The 21,424-nt window shown below is 32.7% G+C and overlaps 4 protein-coding genes and 1 long non-coding RNA gene across 5 annotated transcripts; 3 read left to right on the forward strand and 2 right to left on the reverse strand.

The window, feature by feature from the left end:
- The first annotated feature begins 1,148 nt into the window (after window positions 1-1,148).
- LOC123921827 (disease resistance protein RGA2-like) lies at window positions 1,149-5,228 on the forward strand. Its single transcript, XM_045974517.1, has 3 exons — window positions 1,149-4,720; window positions 4,827-4,890; window positions 5,048-5,228. The coding sequence occupies exon 1, from the start codon at window positions 1,589-1,591 to the stop codon at window positions 4,655-4,657; it is 3,069 nt and encodes a 1,022-aa protein (XP_045830473.1). The 5' UTR covers window positions 1,149-1,588; the 3' UTR covers window positions 4,658-4,720; window positions 4,827-4,890; window positions 5,048-5,228.
- Window positions 5,229-6,372: 1,144 nt separating this feature from the next.
- On the reverse strand, window positions 6,373-8,222 carry LOC123922062 (vesicle-associated membrane protein 722-like). Its single transcript, XM_045974806.1, has 5 exons — window positions 8,191-8,222; window positions 7,780-7,953; window positions 7,071-7,191; window positions 6,835-6,897; window positions 6,373-6,685 (listed from the first exon to the last, which is right to left on the reverse strand). Exons 1-5 carry the CDS (start codon window positions 8,220-8,222, stop codon window positions 6,542-6,544), a joined length of 534 nt encoding a protein of 177 aa, XP_045830762.1. The 3' UTR covers window positions 6,373-6,541.
- A 594-nt stretch (window positions 8,223-8,816) lies between these two features.
- LOC123921832 lies at window positions 8,817-10,114 on the forward strand. Its single transcript, XR_006814187.1, has 3 exons — window positions 8,817-9,464; window positions 9,615-9,889; window positions 9,950-10,114. It is a non-coding gene; the product is annotated as an uncharacterized LOC123921832 (long non-coding RNA).
- A 4,230-nt stretch (window positions 10,115-14,344) lies between these two features.
- Window positions 14,345-18,287, forward strand: LOC123921828 (putative disease resistance protein RGA1). Its single transcript, XM_045974518.1, has 3 exons — window positions 14,345-17,736; window positions 17,843-17,922; window positions 18,077-18,287. Exon 1 carries the CDS (start codon window positions 14,596-14,598, stop codon window positions 17,614-17,616), a length of 3,021 nt encoding a protein of 1,006 aa, XP_045830474.1. The 5' UTR covers window positions 14,345-14,595; the 3' UTR covers window positions 17,617-17,736; window positions 17,843-17,922; window positions 18,077-18,287.
- A 483-nt stretch (window positions 18,288-18,770) lies between these two features.
- On the reverse strand, window positions 18,771-21,371 carry LOC123921831 (vesicle-associated membrane protein 722-like). Its single transcript, XM_045974520.1, has 5 exons — window positions 21,023-21,371; window positions 20,097-20,238; window positions 19,442-19,562; window positions 19,224-19,286; window positions 18,771-19,076 (listed from the first exon to the last, which is right to left on the reverse strand). Exons 1-5 carry the CDS (start codon window positions 21,210-21,212, stop codon window positions 18,933-18,935), a joined length of 660 nt encoding a protein of 219 aa, XP_045830476.1. The 5' UTR covers window positions 21,213-21,371; the 3' UTR covers window positions 18,771-18,932.
- Window positions 21,372-21,424: the final 53 nt, after the last annotated feature.

Raw genomic sequence — 21,424 nt, forward strand, 5'->3', positions numbered from 1 at the left:
ATCTTTTTAAGTATATATATATATATATATATATATATATATATATATATATATATATATATATATATATATATATATATAGAGTCAGGATCCGTTGACACCAACTAGTTTGACACCAAATGTTACACCTCTCAATAACGTTTTAACCGATATAAATTTTATAAAATCCACCGTTGGATTGAAAGTTTACATCATATAGATCATTTGTGTAAAATTTCAAACAAATCCAAAATCATTTGATATGCTATTGAGACACATAAAGATTAACGGCATTTAAAAAAATACAAAAACCGTTAATTTTGATGTATCTCAATAACATATCAAATGATTTTGGATTTATTTGAAATTTTACACAAATGATCTATATGATGTAAACTTTCAATCCAACGGTGGATTTTATAAAATTTATATCGGTTAAAACGTTATTGAGAGGTGTAACATTTGGTGTCAAACTAGTTGGTGTCAACGGATCCTGACTCATATATATATATATATATATATATATATATATATATATATATATATATATATATATATATATATATATATATATATATATATATGTGTGTGTGTGTGTGTGTGTTATTCTATTTTCAATATCCATTTTTCACCTTTTTGTGGACTGAAGTTTAAATATTGATTTGTGGAATAAATGTGGTCATTGCAGTGTGATGATTGTGGGGCACGTCAATTTGATCGGAAGTTTTCCTTCTATTTAAACCATGGATTTGGTATGTTTTGTAAAAAAAAAAATGTATGTCTCAACTACATTAGAAATCATTTGAATGTATATGACCTATGCAAAAGTTTTGAAGTTAAATGTTATAATTTATTTTACGACCAATAATACATTGAAGATAAGTTAAATAAGCTATTTTAATATCTATTATTTAACTATATAATATTATTATATTTATAACAATTATTATTTTTCATTTATAAAAATATTTTAATTATATATTTAATCGAACCCGTGCAACGCACGGGTTTACCCCTAGTTATTATAAATGAAATGTCCCGCTTAAAAAAAAAAAAAAATATGTACAAGCTAGTTTCCCATCAAATAGCAATAAGTACAAGGTTTCCACAGCTAATCATGGTCCTCACAAAATATTGAATATAATTATGAAAAAAAAAATTATTAAGTTGAATATGTTAAATTTTAAGCAGAATTCCAAAGCAAAAACAACGAAATGAGATTCATAATCAATCCAATTGATGATTGTTGGTGCCGCTACAAGTTTTGGTTGCACCTAGTGTCTCTGCTTATTTATCTTTGTTTTATTAAAAAAATTAAGAATAAAAAATGTAACGGATAATGGAGACATTTTGTACCATACAATCTCAAGAAACACGTGGTTGCTATAACATTTATGATCTGAAATTTTGGCCATAAAGTCTGTAGCGTTTGCTTTTACTAGCATGTGCTTTTTTGTCCATCGATCACAATTATTGCTATATTACTTTTATTTATTAATGAACTGAATCATACAGTATTATCCTTAAAGAACACTACCCCCTCTGAAAACTTATCCTGTGTGAATTCAATCTCCCAAAATCTTGTGCACCTTATTCATTTGTGAGAAAAATGGCTGATGGTTTATTGTTTAACACGATTGAGAAGCTGATCGGGAAGCTGGGTACTATGGCTGTTGAGAGCTGGAACATGAGAGATGATCTTGAAAAGCTGGTGGAAAAAATGTCTGAGATCAAGGCTGTGGTTTTGGATGCAGAGGAGCAGCAGAGCAACAATCAAGTTCAACTTTGGTTGGAAAAGCTCAAAGATGCTCTTGAAGATGCTGAAGACTTGCTTGATGACTTCAACACTGAAGAGATAAGGCGACAGGTCATGACCAGTGACAAGAAGGCTAAGAAGTTTCGCATCTTCTTCTCATCTTCTAACCAACTTTTCTATTCATTCAAAATGGCTGGGAAAATTAAGGAACTTGGTAAGAAAATCAAGGACCTTGATGTTGGTAAAAGAACTTTTAATTTTACTAATCGCACTCCTGAGCCACGAGTTTTGAAACGAAGAGAAACTCTCCCCTTTGTTGGTGAGGAACAAGTCATCGGAAGAAAGGAGGAGGAGAAAGAGTTGCTAGAGTTATTGTTTGACACCAGCATCAATGTGAAAAACAATGTTTCAGTTATTTCCATAACTGGACTTGGAGGACTTGGAAAGACTACGCTTGCTCACCTTATATACAACAACAAAAAAGTGCAACAACATTTTGAGTTGAAGGAATGGGTGGTTGTTTCTAATCCTTTCGTTGTAAAAGGTATTGCTGCAAAGATCATCGGATCAAAAACTAATATTGTTGAGATGAATAAAGTGCAGCCGGAGCTTCGCGAAAAAGTTGAGGGCAAGAGATATCTGCTTGTCTTGGATGACATTTGGAATGAGGATGGTGATCTTTGGCTTCAATTGATGACACTACTGAAAGACGGAGCAAAAGGAAGTAAAATAATTATCACCACGAGAAGTGAGAAGGTAGCCAAGGTATGTCGTTCATCTTCAATCTTCTTTTTAAAGGGTCTTGATGAAAAACAATCTTGGAGATTATTCAGTCAACTAGCTTTTGAGAATGAAAAGGATCTAGAGAATGAGAATTTGGTGTCAATTGGCAAGGAAATTGTGAAAAAATGCTCAGGTGTTCCTCTCGCCATTAGAATCATTGGATGCCTAATGTTAACCATGGAGGATTGGTCAACTTTCAAGAACAAAGATCTTGTGAAAATTGATGAACAAGGTGGCAATAAAATTTTTCAACTTATCAAACTAAGTTATGATCATCTACCCTTTCATTTGAAAAAGTGTTTTGCATTTTGTTCTTTGTTTCCAAAAGATTATTTAATTGAGAAGCAAATGCTGATTCGACTTTGGATTGCACAAGGATTTGTTCAGTCATCAGATGAAAATAGAAGTTTAGAAGATATTGGTGAAAAGTACTTCATGGATTTTGTTCATAACTCTCTCTTTCAAAATATCACCAAACGATTTGAAGGCAAGCTGGTATGTTTCCAAATGCATGATATTGTGCATGATCTGGCAAGTTTTATTTCAAAAAGTGACTATTTTTTAATTAATGAAACGGGGCAACATGATGTTGACATAAAAACCCGTCATGTCTCTTTTAGCTTTAAATTGGATTCTAAATGGCAAGTTCCAACTTCTCTTCTCAAGGCTTACAAACTAAGGACATTTTTATTACCACTACATTATGCTGGCAATTATGAAATACAAGTGTCTGCTTGTAATTCCATCTTGTCAAGTTTTAGACGGTTTCGTGTGCTAAATCTCAACTGCACAGAGTCAATGAAGATTCCATCTTGTATTGGTAGGATGAAACATTTAAGGTATCTTGACCTTTCACGTAATCGGATTGAAGAGCTCCCAAGGTCTATAACTGAATTAATTAATTTGGAGACTCTTTTACTCAATCATTGTTATAGGTTGAGAGAGTTGCCCAAAGATCTTTGGAAGTTGGTAAGTCTTCGACATCTTGAGTTGGATGAATGCTATAGATTAACTTGTATGCCACGTGGAATAGGAAAAATGACTAATCTTCAAACACTGACACTATTTGTGTTAGATGCGACTTCCAAAGACAGTGCCAAAGCTCGTGAGCTAAGAGGGTTAAATAATTTGAGAGGAGAACTAGAGATAAGAGGCTTGGAATGCTTGAGGCATTGTCCTACAGAAGCTAAGGACATCAATTTAATGGGGAAGCCACATCTTCATCAGTTGAGATTAGAATGGAATTCATGGAATTCACAAATTGTTTGTGATGTGAATGACTTGGAAAAAGATGATATAATCCTACATGACATAGTTATGCACTCCAATATCACGTCCATAGCATTAACTGGATTTGGTGGTGTGACATTCAATTTATCTACAAATTTGGATGCATTGTGTGTATACAAATGCCCAAGATTTCAATATCTCGAACTTGCATTGTTGCATGTCAAAAAAATCACGTTGGGAGATTTGCCGTCCCTAGAGTGGGTAGTCAACGACAACAACAATGGTGATAATTCATCATCAACATTCTGTGCATCACTCACACAGATTGATCTTTATCAATTACACAATCTTAAAGGATGGTGTAGGTGTAGTGAAGAAGAAATGTCAAAGGGTTGTTGTCATCAGTTTAAGAGTCTTGAAATGTTATGGATTTATGATTGTCATAATCTAATTTCCATTCCACAGCACACAGATATCAAGAAAATGCTCCTTAGTGATGTCACATCAAAGATATTACAACAAGCAGTCACTCATTCCAATGTGGAGTTTCTTGATTTAAATAATATACTTAATTTTAAATCTCTAAGTGGAGTCCTTCAACATCTGACTACATTGTTTAGATTAACTATCGTGGATTGCACGGAGTTTGATCCGTGCAATGATGAAGATGGTTGTTACAGCATGAAATGGAAAGAACTCACAAACCTCAGAGTGTTGACTTTTGATGGAATCCCAAAAATGAAATATTTGCCTGAGGGGCTTCAGCACATTACCACTTTACAAACTCTAAGAATCAAGAAATGTGTCAACCTTACATCTATACCTGAATGGGCAACATCACTGCAAGGGTTATATATCGAACAATGCCCGATGGTGACGTCTCCGCCTGCAGCGGTGGAGGATCAATAGGTTCAATTTTTGATTTATCATGTTCCCTGCAGGGGACAAAGCCAGGCTCCATCATCAACTGAGGTATGGTATAAACTGTCATTTTCTATTAATCTAAAATTAATTGGTTTTATTTGTTGGTTATTCCATTCCTTATCTAATAATATGTTGTTTGTTTTGCCATATGAAGTTATAATGGAAGCTTGCTTAGGGAGGAATGTACCAAATAAATAATTGACATCCCTTTCTTTGAGGTAAGCACGTGACTTCCTAACTTACATTAAGTTAATATTAATTACCTAGCTAGTTAACAATATTGTGTATTTAATGTTATTTTTCATCATGATAATAATATGTACATATGATTAATTTGTTAACAATTGTGTATTTTATGTTCATTTTTGCTGGCAGGTTGAAACTTATGCTGATGTCTCATTTCAAGCTAACTTCTCAAGAACTAGAATGTGTCTTTATTCTTATTTTTTAAGCACTATTCGTGTAAAATTGCAATTTTTCTAGTCTCCCAAATGTGTTTACCTAGTTATACCCTATGAGATTTATTATAAAGGGGCTGAATTATTTGTTGTTTTTAGCTAATTTATAAATATGGTTTGCAGAAATTTGATTATATATTCACACTTTATAATGCAATATTTCTTCTAATTGAGATAAATTTACGGAGACTTGAGACAAAAAAAAAACTTATTTAATTTTTTTTTGACAATAACAAAATGATATTCATTCATTCAAATTGATAGATTACATCAAATACAACCACATAATCAACATCGCTAAAAACATAAAGGATGAATCTGCGAACAAAACTCACAGCATCCGAGTTAATAGCATACAACGGCAAAATGCCTACAACAAATAATATGATAAAGTTAAAGTCACCGAAGTATCCATGCCTCCGGATCTGCAGCGTTGAAGCCCAAATCATTGGTTGAATCTGTAATTGACTGAAGCCGATCTTTTCAATAGAAATCAAATGAATACCGCAACAATAAGGGACAACAAAAACGTCGCACAAGACGACGAACAACACAACGCCGCACTCAGACGGCGAAATCACAAAAAAGAAAACACAAAAGAAAAACTTGATCAATGTAAAGATCACTTATTTAAATAAAAAGTAAAGGAAAAACAATTATGAGGGGTGATTTTGGGTCAAAAATTGACCCTAAAACCACCCCTCCTTGGTAGATCAAGAAAAAAAAAAAAACTAGGTTAAGGTGGGGGTGGCGGCTATGAAGAAAAGGAGAAACTATGTTTTATTTGAAATGGTCTATAATGAAATAGCCAACTTATTTAATGAAATGCCTTAAACTTGTTTGAGTTAAAATAAAACTAGAACGCCAAAACCAACAATGAACTGGTTCAAGTGGTAAGGGATTTGGTCCACTTAAGCATGTGGTCAGAGGTTCGATTACTGGCTTATGTGTATGGAGAAAATTTGGTTGTGAGCGAAGAACCCATCTCGTGTGCCTCACAGGTTCCCCAACAGAGATTAGTCATCACTAATAGCGGTGGAAACTTCCTACCAATATCATGGTAAACCAAAAAAAAAAAACTAGGATGTCAAAACACAAACAATCCTTACCAAGGTCAGCACCAATTACCACTAGACCAACTAATAATCGGTGAGTCCCAATTAATTCTACAGAATAAGGTTATTCAAAATGCCATACAATTCCATAAATGAAACATTAATGCAATTTATAGAGGAGGAACAATGAAAATGAAAAACAAGAATCACCCTAACACACTTTATTCATTTCTCTTCCTAACCATTTTTTTACATGAAACAATTGAATGTCTAATAAACAAATCATAAAGTATGAGACTATAATATATTACAAAACAATCCAATATATAGTGACAATTCTAGATAAATGAGAATTTTTAACAACTGAAACCATGACACACAGATAGAACAATAATGAGAATCAATGCAATTATGATAGCAAGAACTATGAGCTTGATCTTCATATTCTGATACCACATTTTTCTCCTCAACTGTGTTCCTTGCTGCCTGAAATCTTGTGCCTGCAAAATCATACCATTTTTCTTTAAGGGTATTGAAAGTATTCTATTACCAAAAAACCGAAAGAAAATGGACAATGGAATTTTCTTTTTTAAGAGTTTCTCTTTGGAGTTTAATCGTATACATTGTCATCGTAAATTAAGCATCTAACCTGAGAACGAAGGTTCTCTGTTTTATCCACCAAAACCTCAATTTTTTCTCCCCTGTCAATAACCTGCACATATATAAGATATCGTTAATATATAAGATATCGTTAATTGAAGCACGGATATATACACAGACAACAAACATGATACTGACACAGACACGTAGACACAAAATAGGTCTTCGATATAAAGTAACGATACTACATAATTGATATAGTATCAATATGAAGTTCATCACTACCTTGTCAATATTTTCCATCATAACTCCTTTGACTTCAGAAACTTGAGCTTTCACTTTAGCAAGCTTGCTAACTTCCTCTGGATGTTCAACACAATATTGCATATGCTGCTTCAACTTTGGTCTAAAGCATATATATCATAAGTATTAGAGACTAATAACAAGTATATGAATATTTTGTATAGCCAGTTTAGGACTCCAAATTTACGAAATATCAAATTACTCTATAAATTATCTAATGTCAGTCAAAATGTTGCCTCCATCAAGTAGCTTTATTTCATCCTGACATTGTGGCTTGTTCAAGTTGATGCCACGTCATACAAAATCCTAAGCGCAAGTTTCGTTTTGGTTAAAAATTTGAATTTTTATGCGTAGACTCCTCATTAGTGTTAATTGGTTATAGGATTTGGTGACGGAAGTCCAATACACATATAAAAGCTTTTTAAGTTTTTAACCGATCGATATATAAAACTTATAGTTAGAATTTTGTGTGACATGGCATCAACGTGGATAAGTCACGGGTCATTTAATTTGACATATTATCAACTTAAAAAAGATACTCGGGTACTCGACAGAGGCAGCTACTTTGTTTGACCTTAAAAAAAATTCGAGGAGTAATATGATATGATATTTTGTATATTTAGAGCGCCAAATTACTAGAAATTTACAATTTCAAAACCCAAAATGGCTGTTTAATCATATAATTAAGTACCCAAAATCTTTGTTAAGACTTCTAGTAGTTGCTGTTGTAGCTCTTCCTCCACCATATCTTTTGTTAAAATCATCCTTAATCCGTTCAAGAAAAGCAATTGGAATTTGTCTTTCAACAGACTCCACTGCTACTACACAATAAGCTACAAAATAGTAAAACAAATTATGAAAAAAGTTCAATATGAAAAATGAAAACAATATAGATGAATGAAGTGATGAACTACTTAAGATCAAAATTTATTTTCTACAAAAATCATAAATTTAAGTTGATGCCACGTCATTCAAAATCCTAAGCACAAGTTTCATTTTGGTTAAAAACTTGAATTTTTATGCGTAGACTCTTCATTTGTGCTAATTGGTTATAGGATTTTGAGACGGAATTTTGATACACATAAGAACTTAAGTTTTTAACCGGTATAAAACTTTTAGAATTTTGCGTGACATGGCATCAACGTGGATAAGTCACGGGTCACTTAATTTGACATATTATCAACTTAATAGAGCTACTCGACAAAGGCAGCATTTGGAATTTGTCTTTCAACAGACTCCACTGCTACTACACAATAAGCTTCTTTTCTTACCAATGTCATAGAACCCAGCTTTTATGTAAGCAGCGACATCAGAAACTGCTTGATGTCCGGATGAACATTGTCTATTGACAGTTCGAAGTGGCACAGTCTCTGGATCAATCAATCATGTATTGAAAATTAAGCTAAAAGAACATACTAATTTTAAGCATTAAATCAATTTTTTCATCATTAGTATTCCAGGGTTTACGACACTCACACACACTACTTTTAGTTAAGTCACTCAACAATTCGTATATATCATGTGCTTGTTATCGTTGATGAATGAATAGGGAATGGAAAATTTACCTGGGAAACCAGCATAAAATGCAGCCATTCTGCACTCAATTGCTCTTTCGGATCCTGGTCCTAAAACTGTGGCAACAACTATGTCTCCTACTTCACTTGGATTCACATTTGTTTTCTCTATCACAGCCTACATATTATAACTCATAAATAAGAAAACAACAATAGAGAAAACCATGGAATACTTAAATAAGAAATCACATTTGTTTTCCATTCCGCAGCACATAGATATCAAGAACATATACCTTAAGGAAGTCACAGCAAAGATACGTACTACAGCAAGCAGTCACTCATTCCAAAGTGGAGTTTTTTTTTTTTTTTTTTGAACGGCAAAATGATATTTATAAATATAAAACGAATTGGAAAAAAGTACAAGTGGTACTCAATCCACTTCTAAAGAAAAAGTACAAATAGTACTCCACCCAATCCAAAGTGGAGTTTCTTGTTGTAGAAGATATACTTAATTTGAAATCTCTAAGTGGAGTCCTTCCACATCTCACTAAAGTGTGTGATTTGAGTATTATACTTTGCAATGAGTTTGATCCGTGCAATGATGAAGATGGTAGTTACAGCATGAAATGGAAAGAACTCCCAAATCTCAGAGTGTTGACTTTTAAAGAAATTCCAAAAATGAAATATTTGCCTGAGGGACTTCAGCACATTACCTCTTTGCACACTCTAAGAATCAGAGAATGTGTCAACCTTACATCTATACCTGAATGGGCAAAATCACTGCAAGTGTTAGATATCAAAGATTGCCCAAAGGTGACGTCTCTGCATCCAGCGGGGGAAGATCAATAAGTTCGATTTGCGGGTATGGTTGAAACTATCTATCTCTATTAATCCAAATTAAATACGTTTGACTTCTTTGATTTTAAAAGAGTCCTCTTACAATTTAAATTAATAGGTGTGATTTGTTGATTATTTCATTCCTTATCTAATAACATGCTGTTGTTTTGCTTAGGGAGGAATGAATCAGCAGTTAGTGTGACCAAATAAATAATTAACATCCCTTTATTTGTGGTAAGTATGTGACTTCACAACTTACATTAAGTTAATATTAACTACTAGCAAGTTAATTTGTTAACATAGTGTATTTGTTAACATTAAGATTTGGCTTCCTAATTGTTGTGTCTAATGTCATTATGTCTTTCTTAGGATGTTGAGTTTTCCCATTTTTAAGAATGATTGAAAGACGGCAACTACTCAAGTCAAAGCCCCTACACAAGCATAACAAGTGTAGGTTCTCTTTGTTTTCTCCTCTCTGGTTAATATGTACTATGTTCATTTTGCTGGCAGCTGGTTGAAACTTATGTTGATCGTACCGATGTCCAATTTCAAGCTAACTTCTCAAGAACTAGAATGTGTCTTTATTCTTAAATTTTTTAAGCGCTATTCGTGTAAAATTGCAATATTTCTAGTCTCCAAAATGTGTTTATCTAGTTGCCCGCTGAGATTTATTATAAACGGGCCGAATTATTTGCTGTTTTTAGATGAACTTATAAATATAGTTTGCAGAAATTTGACTATATATTCACATTTAAACTTGCCTTGCTTGTTAATAAAGTTAGAGATTTTCATGATTTTGGATTAATTGATAAGTGATAAGTATTGGTAATATTATGTGGTTCTGAGTTTTACCGATATGCACAACCATTTAACCTTCTTCCAGTTTGGGAATGGATTCTCTCAAGTGTAATTTACACTTGAGAGAATAAAGTGTGGTTTGTTACCATTGATCAAGAGAGAGAAACATACAAAAATTTAGAGAAAATGAATTTAGATGATGTTATATTACACTTTACTCTCTCAAGTGTAAATCACACTTGAGAGAATCTATTCCCTTCCTTTTTTGAGTATGCATGCATGCTAAGAATGCAACAATCACATCATGGCTTCCCCATGATAATTCTGTTAGTGGTGCGGAAGCAATATAGAAATTTCAGCCAAATTTTTGTTTTATTTGGGGGGGATTAGCTGTAGGAGTCAATTGAGTATATTGGGATCAATCAAAAACCATTTTATTTTGAAAAAAAAAAAACAATGTTGCCAATTGTGGACTGCATAATATAGTGTTTTGTTTAAATTGTGTTATGCAACAGTACTATAGTGCCTCTATAGCAATTATTTATGTGACAACATTTGTACTACATAGCATATCACGGAACAATAGCGATTTGTTCAAATTCCTTTTAAGTTATATTGACTCTATAGGTGCTATTTTAATATCACCCACAAAACTGTGCAGACTAAGATCCCTTGATTTTTCATATTTCTTAGGTTTTTTCTTCCATTCTAATCACACTGCCTTCTGTTTGACTCCCCTTTTTCATGTTCAGGTTTCACCAAATGAACATCAAGATGCCTTTGATCACGCATTTAACTATTTCTAACATTCTTAGAACTTCCTGCAAGGTAGCCTCTTTTTGCTTACCTAAATCTTTCATAATCAAAGAATTTCATTCATACTGTCAAGTTTCTTTGTCATTCATCCAAAATCTCGCATCTGATCCTCGTGGTGGAATCCATGTTTCTCCAATGGAAATCGAGTGTTTTTTTGAGGCACCTATTAGATCAGTCATGCCTTTTATTTTGTTTTATTATTTTCTATCAGACCTTCAGATCATGAACTTTAATAATCCATGTACTGTTAGCTAAGTAATAGAATTTTGTACTGGGCCTAGTTAAACGTTACAAACCGGCAGTGAGAATTGCTTCTACTTATAAACATATTTTCGGGCCACCTCACAACCAATGTCAGACTTTTAACACTAAGTAACATGTACCTATAACCTTTTTCCTTTTTTGCGGCGTGTACCTATAACCTAACTTAATATTACTCTCGTTTATTCGCAGCATCAAAGTGGCGATAGCGCCCTACATCAACAACAAAATTGGGACCAATCCCATGGACATTGCACAGAGAAGTTGGTACTTGAGGCAGACTCACCAAATCATCAGCAGTCAATCTCACCTTTTTCTTTGTATCTCCCTTTTTAGCTGTCTTAGCTTTTCTAGTGTTAAAAGCATCAATTATTTCTGAGGGTTAAACCGACAACATACTCCCTCATCAAAGTGATACTTCCCAGAGAAGGGAAAGTGAACATTCATAACATAAAAAAGAAGACAGTACATGGGAACCGAACAAGTCCCAGAGAAGTGACTACAGAGCCTTTCATCAATTGAAACGGGAGAGAGCCCCCAATCTTGTGAAGGACCAACATTCACGTCAAGGTAATCAAAGACTCTCTCTTGGGTATCGTACGACAACCAAATTCAACTCTCAAGAACCCTAAATATCTTTCCCCATTTCGAATTTATCTAACCTAATCTTTAAACACCGATAATTCCTCTCTCATATACACCGAACTTTAATTTTTATCAAATAAAACCCACCAATAAATATGCAAGGTTAAAAAAGCAATAAATTAATAAGCATAAGCAATGCAATAAGAAATCAAACTTACGGGGTTGATTATGCAAAGGAAGGTATTAACACCCTAAGCATCTGTAGTACTCTATAGAAACCTTTGTAATATATATGTTTTTGGCTAAAGTTGTTTGCTTGTAAATGATTGGGTAGATGAGAAAAGAAATATCTTTTTGTTAATTTTTTATTTGGAAGGACATCAAAGTCTTATGCCTACGTACTAATGAATGATCAAAACCTCGTAGTTCGGGGTAAAAGTAATAAAGTGATTTGTTTGATTGTTTTTAGGAGAAGAGACAATTTGTCATCTTAAATTAAGACTCCTTTAATCCACCACAAACATGATGAAGATTGATCTTTGCTTCACAATAGGGAAGAGCTCCAACGTGGATATTAAATCAACAAATATGCCACTAACTCTCCTAATTGGAAAAGAATCAATATCTTTCGATCAAATTTTATGGGGAATTTGAATTTTCAACCATAGATTACTCATATCTAAACTTTTTGAGAAAAGAGTGTTAAACGTGATGAAGATTGATTTTTGTGAGTTTTTTTATTTTATTTTTAGTCTTTTGAAAATGTTTGGATAAGCTCAGGTGTGTTAAACCATTTATTGGAAAAAAGTTGAAAATCTCTTTATGAAAGTCAAGTTTTCTCAAAACGGATTTATTTTATTTTTTTTGAATATAAGTTTTTTTGAATTTTTAGGGTTTTGTGTTTTGAAAGCCTAAAAGAACAAAGATAGACAAGTAAACATGCAAGCATGCAAAAATCACATAATGACACAAAGTCAACAAAACAATCTCTTCCCTTAAATTTACCCAAAATTAAATTAAAATTAAATTAATTTTCTTGAGTATTTTTTGTAATTTTTGTTTCAAAAGAAAAGAAAACTATTTTTTAGTTTTAGTTGTTATTAGGCATTATTTAAAAGGGGGTGTAAATAGAATGAGCTTAGAACCCAACAAACAAACAAATAAAAATAAATAAATAAATAAATAAATGAATGAGTAGTAAAACGCAGCACTGCTGCTATGTTGTTGTGGTTGTGATGGTTGGTTTGGAGAATAGTGGAGTGAGAGGCGCAGCACTCTGCTGCTTTGTTTCTTTTATTTTTTCTCTGTTTTTTCGCTCTCTATTTTTGTTTTCAATTCCCCTCCCCTTGTTCTTCTGATTTCTTCTTCTCAATTTATAGAGCAATTTCTGGGGTTTTGTCCATTGGATTAATTGAGATTGAATTGATTAAAGTGAGGTTTGGAAGGAAATTTGAATTTGGTGTTTTTGCTTTTGGTTAGAGTGTGATTTTGGTGAAAGAAAAGTGATGAAAAGTTGGAAGAAAGCATGGGAATAGAAATGGCATGCTCTGTTCTTCTCTTTGTTTTGTTTGACTTTTGATAATAATAATAATAATAATAATAATAATAATAATAATAATAATAATAATAATAATAATAATAATAATAATAAATAAAATGAAAAGGGTGGAGGAAGAATGCAGCAAATACGCTGCTTCTTATTTATTTTTTATAATAAGTTAAATATAATAATAATAAGAGGAAAGAAAATAATAATAGTAATATAATAAAAAGATTTGACTTAAGTTAACACTTTTTTTAGATTTTTTTTTAATAATAAACAAATTGACATTTTTTGGATTGTTTTCAATAAAAATAAAAACTTATCTAATTCGACATATATTTTTTTGGATTTTGTTAGTGATGTATAAAATGCAATGATGATGGGAATATGAGGTGGGATCTTAGGTAAAAAATTGAGGTATGACACTTACAAAAAAAAATTAATATATTAGATTTAAAAATATATTAGATTTTCCGTCAAAAAATAAAATAGATTTAAAAATTAAAATAAAAAAATTATCAAATAGAAAAAATAAATCACGCAAAAAAGAAAAATGCAGAGAAGAGAAGAAAAGAAAAACGCAAAGAAGAAAAGGGCAAAATTATCATATTTAAGCCTTTGAATTCTATTATAAAAAAAAAAATATGATATAGATTTGGGCTTAGTAATTGAGTTGGTTTCAAAAACTGAAAATAGAAAACCAAAACATATTTTACAAGTTTCAGTTTTTTAGTCCCCAAAACTGAAAAATACAAATCAGTTGTCAAAACTTTTTTTCAAAAATAGTTTATCAACAAGTTTTTAGTTTTCTAAGTTTTAAAAACTAAAATAGAAAATTTGAGAAGTGTTTCAAACAAGCCCTAAATATTTGTGTATTTTCCAACATAAACCTTTCTTCAGTTATCACTCTTTCTTTTGAAAAAAAAAAAGAAGATGCTTTGCTTTGATAAAAAAAAGAAAAGAAAAGAAGATGCTTTGCTTTGATAAAAAAAGAAAAGAAAAGAAGATACTTTGCTTTGCTTAAGAAAAGAAAGAAAAGAAGATGCTTTGTTGTAATGACATCTTTATAAACAATATCATATACTATTGAAAACATTTACCGTGTTAATTCAATCTCTCAAAATATTGTGCACCTTATTCACTTGTGACAAAAATGGCTGAAGGTCTATTGTTTAACACGATTGAGAAGCTGATTGGAAAGCTGGGTTCTGTGGTTGTTGAAAGCTGGAACATGAGAGATGATCTTGGAAAGCTGGTGGAAAACATGTCTGAGATCAAGGCTGTGGTTTTGGATGCAGATGAGCAGCAGAGCACCAACAACCATCAAGTTCAACTTTGGTTGGAAAAGCTCAAAGATGTTCTTGATGATGCAGATGACTTGCTTGATGACTTCAACACGGAAGAGTTAAGGCGGAAGGTGATGACCGATAACAAGAAGGCTAAAAAGGTTCGCATCTTCTTCTCGTCTTCTAACCAATTTCTATTTTCTTTCAAAATGGTTGGGAAAATTAAGGAACTTGGTAAGAGAATTGAGGCCCTTAATGTTGATCAAAAAAATTTTAATTTTACTAATCGCACTCCTGAGCAACGAGTTTTCAAACAAAGAGAAACTCATTCCTTGGTTCCCGAGGAAAAAGTCATTGGAAGAGAGGAGGAGAAGAAAAAGTTGCTAGAGATGGTTTTTGACACCAATGTGAAAGAGAATGTTTCAGTTATTTCCATAATTGGAGTTGGAGGACTTGGAAAGACTACGCTTGCTCAACTTGTATACAATAACAAGGAAGTGCAACAACATTTTGAGTTGATGAAATGGGTGTGTGTTTCTGATGATTTCGATGTAAAAGGTATTGCTGCAAAGATCATCGAATCAAACACTAATGATGCGATGGATAAAGTGGTGCAGGAACTTCGCAAAAAAGTTAAGGGCAAAAGATATTTGTTTGTCTTGGATGACATTTGGAATGAGAATCGTGATCTTTGGCTTGAATTGATGACACTACTGAAAGATGGAGCAAGAGGAAGTAAAATAATTATCACCACGAGAAGTGAACAGGTAGCCAAGATAAGTGGTTCATCTTCAATATTCTTTTTAAAGGGTCTCGATGAAAAACAATCTTGGAGATTATTCTATCAATTAGCTTTTGAGAATAAAAAAGAACCAGAGAATAAGAATTTGGTGTCAATTGGCATGGAAATTGTGAAAAAATGCTCAGGGGTTCCTCTCGCAATTAGAAGCATCGGATGCCTATTGTATTCCATGGAGGCTGAGGAGGATTGGTTAACCTTCAAGAACAAAGATCTTATAAAAATTGATGAGCAAGGTGAAAATAAAATTTTTCAACTTATCAAACTAAGTTATGATCATCTACCCTTTCATTTGAAAAAGTGTTTTGCATTTTGTTCTTTGTTTCCACAAGATTTTTTAATTGAGAAGAAAATGTTGATCCGACTTTGGATTGCGCAAGGATTTGTTCAGTCATCAGATGAAAATATAAGTTTAGAAGATATTGGTGAAAAGTACTTCATGGATTTTGTTCATAAGTCTTTCTTTCAAAATATCACCAAACAATTTGATGGCAAGGTATGTTTCCAAATGCATGATATTGTGCATCATTTGGCAAGTGTTATTTCAAGTAGTGACTATCTTTTAGTTAAAGAAAGGGGGCAACATGTCGACAAAAAAATCCGTCATGTCTCTTTTGGCTTTGAATTGGATTCTTCATGGCAGGCTCCAACTTCTCTTCTCAATGCTTACAAACTAAGGACATTTTTATTACCACTACATGGACTTTATGATAATTTTGAAATACAAGTGTCTGCTTGTATTTCCATCTTGTCAAGTTTTAGACGGTTTCGTGTGCTAAATCTCAACTGCAGAGAGCCAATGAAGATTCCATCTTGTATTGGTAGGATGAAACATTTAAGGTATCTTGACCTTTCACGTAGTCATTTGATTGAAGAGCTCCCAAGGTCTATAACTGAATTAATTAATTTGGAGACTCTTTTACTCAATCATTGTTATGGTTTGAGAGAGTTGCCCAAAGATCTTTGGAAGTTGGTAAGTCTTCGACATCTTGAGTTGGATGGTTGCCAGAGATTAACTTGTATGCCACGTGGAATAGGAAAAATGACAAATCTTCAAACACTGACACCATTTGTGTTAGATGCGACTTCCAAAGACAGTGCCAAAGCTAGTGAGCTAAGAGGGTTAAATAATTTGAGGGGAGAACTAGAGATAAAAGGCTTGGAATGCTTGAGGCATTGTCCTACAGAAGCTAAGGACATCAATTTAATGGGGAAGCCACATCTTCATCGGTTAAGATTAGAATGGAATTCACAAATTGTGGGTGATGTGAATGACTTGGAAAAAGATGATATAATTCTACATGACATAGTTATGCACTCCAATATCACATTCTTAAGAATTGTAGGATTTGGTGGTGTGACAATGTCTAGTTTGGTCAATTTATCTACAAGTTTGGATGAATTGAGTTTAGACAATTGCACAAGATTGCAATATCTTGAACTCACACCGTTGCATGTCAAATACATCTGCTTGGGGGATTTGCCGTCCCTAGAGTGGATAGTCAACGACAACAACAATGGTGATAATTCATCAACCTTTTCTGCATCACTCACAGAGATATATCTTTTTCAATTACCCAATCTTAAAGGATGGTGTAGGTGTAGTGAAGAAGAAATGTCAAAGGGTTGTTGTCATCAATTTAAGAGTCTTGAAAAGTTATGGATTGTTGATTGTCATAATCTAATTTCCATTCCACAGCACATAGATATCACGGAAATACATTTTCTTAATGTCACAGAAAAGGTATTACAACAAGCAGTCACTTATTCCAAAGTGGAGTTTCTTCAATTATATAATATACTTAATTTTAAATCTCTACGTGGAGTCTTTCAGCATCTCACTACAGTGTGTGATTTGAGTATCAGAAATTGTGAGGAGTTTGATCCGTGCAATGATGAAGATGGTTGTTACAGCATGAAATGGAAAGAACTCACAAACCTCAAAGTGTTGACTTTTCATAAACTCCCAAAAATGAAATATTTGCCTGAGGGGCTTCAGCACATTACCACTTTACAAACTCTAAGAATCACACAATGTGTCAACCTTACATCTATACCTGAATGGGCAACATCACTGCAAGGGTTATAAATCGAACAATGCCCGATGGTGACGTCTCCGCCAGCAGCGGTGGAGGATCAATAGGTTCAATTTTTGATTTATCATCATGTTCCCTGCAGGGGACAAAGCCAGGCTCCATCATCAACTGAGGTATGGTATAAACTGTCGTTTTCTATTAATCTAAAATTAATTGGTTTTATTTGTTGATTATTCCATTCCTTATCTAATAATATGTTGTTTGTTTTGCCATATGAAGTTATAATGGAAGCTTGCTTAGGGAGGAATGAATCAGCAGTTAGTGTGACCAAATAAATAATTGACATCCCTTTCTTTGAGGTAAGCACGTGACTTCCTAACTTACATTAAGTTAATATTAATTACCTAGCTAGTTAACATTGTGTATTTAATGTTATTTTTCATCATGATAATAATATGTACATAAGATTAATTTGTTAACAATTGTGTATTTTATGTTCATTTTTGCTGGCAGGTTGAAACTTATGCTGATGTCTCATTTCAAGCTAACTTCTCAAGAACAAGAATGTGTCTTTATTCTTAAATTTTTTAAGCACTATTCGTGTAAAATTGCAATTTTTCTAGTCTCCCAAATGTGTTTATCTAGTTATACCCTATGAGATTTATTATAAAGGGGATGAATTATTTGTTGTTTTTAGTTAATTTATAAATATGGTTTGCAGAAATTTGATTATATATTCACACTTTATAATGCAATATTTCTCCTAATTGTGATAAATTCACGGAGACTTGAGACAAGAAAAACTTATTTAATGAAATGCCTTAAACTTGTTTGAGTTAAAATAAAACTATAACGTAAGGGTTTTGGTCCACTTAAGCATGTGGTCAGGGGTTCTATTACTGGCTTATGCGTATGAAGAAAATTTGGTTGTGAGCGGAGAACCCATCTCGTATGCCCCACAAGTTCCCCAACGGAGATTAGTCATCGCTTACAGCAGTGGAAACTTCCTACCAATATCATGGTAAACCAAAAAAAAAACTAGGATGTCAAAACACAAACAATCCTTACCAAGTTCAGCATCAATCATCACTAGACCAACTAATGATCGGTGAGTCCCAATTAATTCTACAACATAAGGTTATTCAAAATGCCATACAATTCCATAAATGAAACATTAATGTAATTTATAGAGGAGGAACAATGAAAATGAAAAATAGGAATCACCCTAACACACTTTATTCATTTTCTTCCTAACCATTTTTTTACATGATACAATTGAATGTCTAATAAACAAATCATAAAGTATGAGACTATAATATATTACAAAACAATCCAATATATAGTGACAATTCTAGATAAATGAGAATTTTTAACAACTGAAACCATGACACACAGAAAGAACAATAATGAGAATCAATGCAATTATGATAGCAAGAACTATGAGCTTGATCTTCATATTCTGATACCACATTTTTCTCCTTAACTGTGTTCCTTGCTGCCTGAAATCTTGTGCCTGCAAAATCATACCATTTTTCTTTAAGGGTATTGAAAGTATTCTATTACCAAAAAACCGAAAGAAAATGGACAATGGAATTTTCTTTTAAGAGTTTCTCTTTGGAGTTTAATCGCATACATTGTCATCGTAAATTAAGCATCTAACCTGAGAACGAAGGTTCTCTGTTTTATCCACCAAAACCTCAATTTTTTCTCCCCTATCAATAACCTGCACATTAATAAGATATCGTTAATTGAAGCACGGATATATACACAGACAACAAACATGATACTGACAGAGACACGTAGACACAAAATAGGTCTTCGATATAAAGTAACGATACTACATAATTGATATAGTATCAATATGAAGTTCATCACTACCTTGTCAATATTTTCCATCATAACTCCTTTGACTTCAGAAACTTGAGCTTTCACTTTAGCAAGTTTGCTAACTTCCTCTGGATGTTCAACACAATATTGCATATGCTGCTTCAACTTTGGTCTAAAGCATATATATCATAAGTATTAGAGACTAATAACAAGTATATGAATATTTTGTATAGCCAGTTTAGGACTCCAAATTTACGAAATATCAAATTACTCTATAAATTATCTAATGTCAGTCAAAATGTTGCCTCCATCAAGTAGCTTTATTTCATCCTGACATTGTGGCTTGTTCAAGTTGATGCCACGTCATACAAAATCCTAAGCGCAAGTTTCGTTTTGGTTAAAAATTTGAATTTTTATGCGTAGACTCCTCATTAGTGTTAATTGGTTATAGGATTTGGTGACGGAAGTCCAATACACATAAAAGCTTTTTAAGTTTTTAACCGATCGATATATAAAACTTATAGTTAGAATTTTGTGTGACATGGCATCAACGTGGATAAGTCACGGGTCATTTAATTTGACATATTATCAACTTAAAAAAGATACTCGGGTACTCGACAGAGGCAGCTACTTTGTTTGACCTTAAAAAAAAATCGAGGAGTAATATGATATGATATTTTGTATACTTAATCATATACTTAAGTACCCAAAATCTTTGTTAAGACTTCTAGTAGTTGCTGTTGTAGCTCTTCCTCCACCATATCTTTTGTTAAAATCATCCTTAATCCGTTCAAGAAAAGCAATTGGAATTTGTCTTTCAACAGACTCCACTGCTACTACACAATAAGCTACAAAATAGTAAAACAAATTATGAAAAAAGTTCAATAGGAAAAATGAAAACAATATAGATGAATGAAGTGATGAACTACTTAAGATCAAAATTTATTTTCTACAAAAATCATAAATTTTATAATAGGGAGGGTAAGTGTTAAAATTATAGCATACTCCCAAGTCCCAAGCTATAATATCATTAATAGACCATCAGCCAAATTGCCATTAACTTATAAGATTAAAAGTGATTTTCATAATTAACTAGTAATAAGATTAAAAAGTGATTTTCATCACCAAGGCAAGGCAGATTAACTTATGCTTTTTACACAAATATCAAAAGCATCAATAGATTATTTTCATCACCAAGCCATTAAGCATTAATTATATCAATAAAACATCAACTAGTATTATTCATCTATTTGGCAAGTTTAGACCAATATAAACTCAAAGTACTCTTTACTTTCATGATTAAGAATTTGACATGGTCACATGATCGATGCCAGTTTGACAAAAAAAAAAAAAAAGTTTTGAAACACAAATATATTTTTGTTTGTTTTTGTCAAATTGGCATCGATCAAATAATTGTCTCTAACGATATAACAAAATGAACCGTAAACTTCTATTTTTGGGAGCCAGCGTTATTCATGATTGATTATTTTTGTAAAATGATTATCAGTGTCACTTTAATTAATAAAAATTTATTCTTTCGTAATGAACATGACAAAGATTATATAGAAAAGAAAAACAAGATATAAGGAAAAAAAAAAAATCCAAAGAAAAGAAATTAAAAGAGATTATTACTGAATCCATTATCGACGAGGAAGTTGAAGGTGTGTCCATCACAGTTATAAATGAACTTGTTATTAGAAGCAGGAAGTTTTTGCAGACACTGTAAAGCTATGGTGGTGAAGTTTCCTGTGAAGTCACTGTGCTCTGCAAGAATCAACGTACCACGAGCAACAAAGCTGTATATCAACGATTGTTGTCCCATCAATGATCACAATAGATAACTCTTTGCAACAATAGATTCAAAAGCTGCAGAGAGAGAGAGAGAGAGAGAGAGAGAGAGGTGTCAAATATGGGGGCTTAAAGGAGTAAAAACAGGAAGAGGACAATGTCAAATATTCATGTGAAATGAAGAAAGTCTTATACTCTAGAAGGGATTATTTTTATTAAGTTGAGGAAAAAATGCACATTTTTTTG

This window comes from Trifolium pratense, linkage group LG4, assembly GCF_020283565.1.
Source record: "Trifolium pratense cultivar HEN17-A07 linkage group LG4, ARS_RC_1.1, whole genome shotgun sequence".
NCBI classification, from domain to species: domain Eukaryota; kingdom Viridiplantae; phylum Streptophyta; class Magnoliopsida; order Fabales; family Fabaceae; genus Trifolium; species Trifolium pratense.

Coding starts and splice junctions, on each gene's coding strand:
- LOC123921827 (XM_045974517.1), top strand. CDS start 1,589: ATGGCTGATGGTTTATTGTTTAACACGATTGAGAAGCTGATCGGGAAG.
- LOC123922062 (XM_045974806.1), bottom strand. CDS start 8,222: ATGTCACGCAAAATTCTAAAAGTTTTATACCG. Junction 7,192..7,779: donor AGTCTTAACAAAGATTTTGG/GTACTTAATTAT, acceptor TATATGCTTTAG/ACCAAAGTTGAAGCAGCATA. Junction 6,898..7,070: donor TGATGGAAAATATTGACAAG/GTAGTGATGAAC, acceptor ATATATGTGCAG/GTTATTGACAGGGGAGAAAA.
- LOC123921828 (XM_045974518.1), top strand. CDS start 14,596: ATGGCTGAAGGTCTATTGTTTAACACGATTGAGAAGCTGATTGGAAAG.
- LOC123921831 (XM_045974520.1), bottom strand. CDS start 21,212: ATGGGACAACAATCGTTGATATACAGCTTTGTTGCTCGTGGTACGTTG. Junction 20,239..21,022: donor CCTCGTCGATAATGGATTCA/GTAATAATCTCT, acceptor ACTATTTTGTAG/CTTATTGTGTAGTAGCAGTG. Junction 19,563..20,096: donor AGTCTTAACAAAGATTTTGG/GTACTTAAGTAT, acceptor TATATGCTTTAG/ACCAAAGTTGAAGCAGCATA.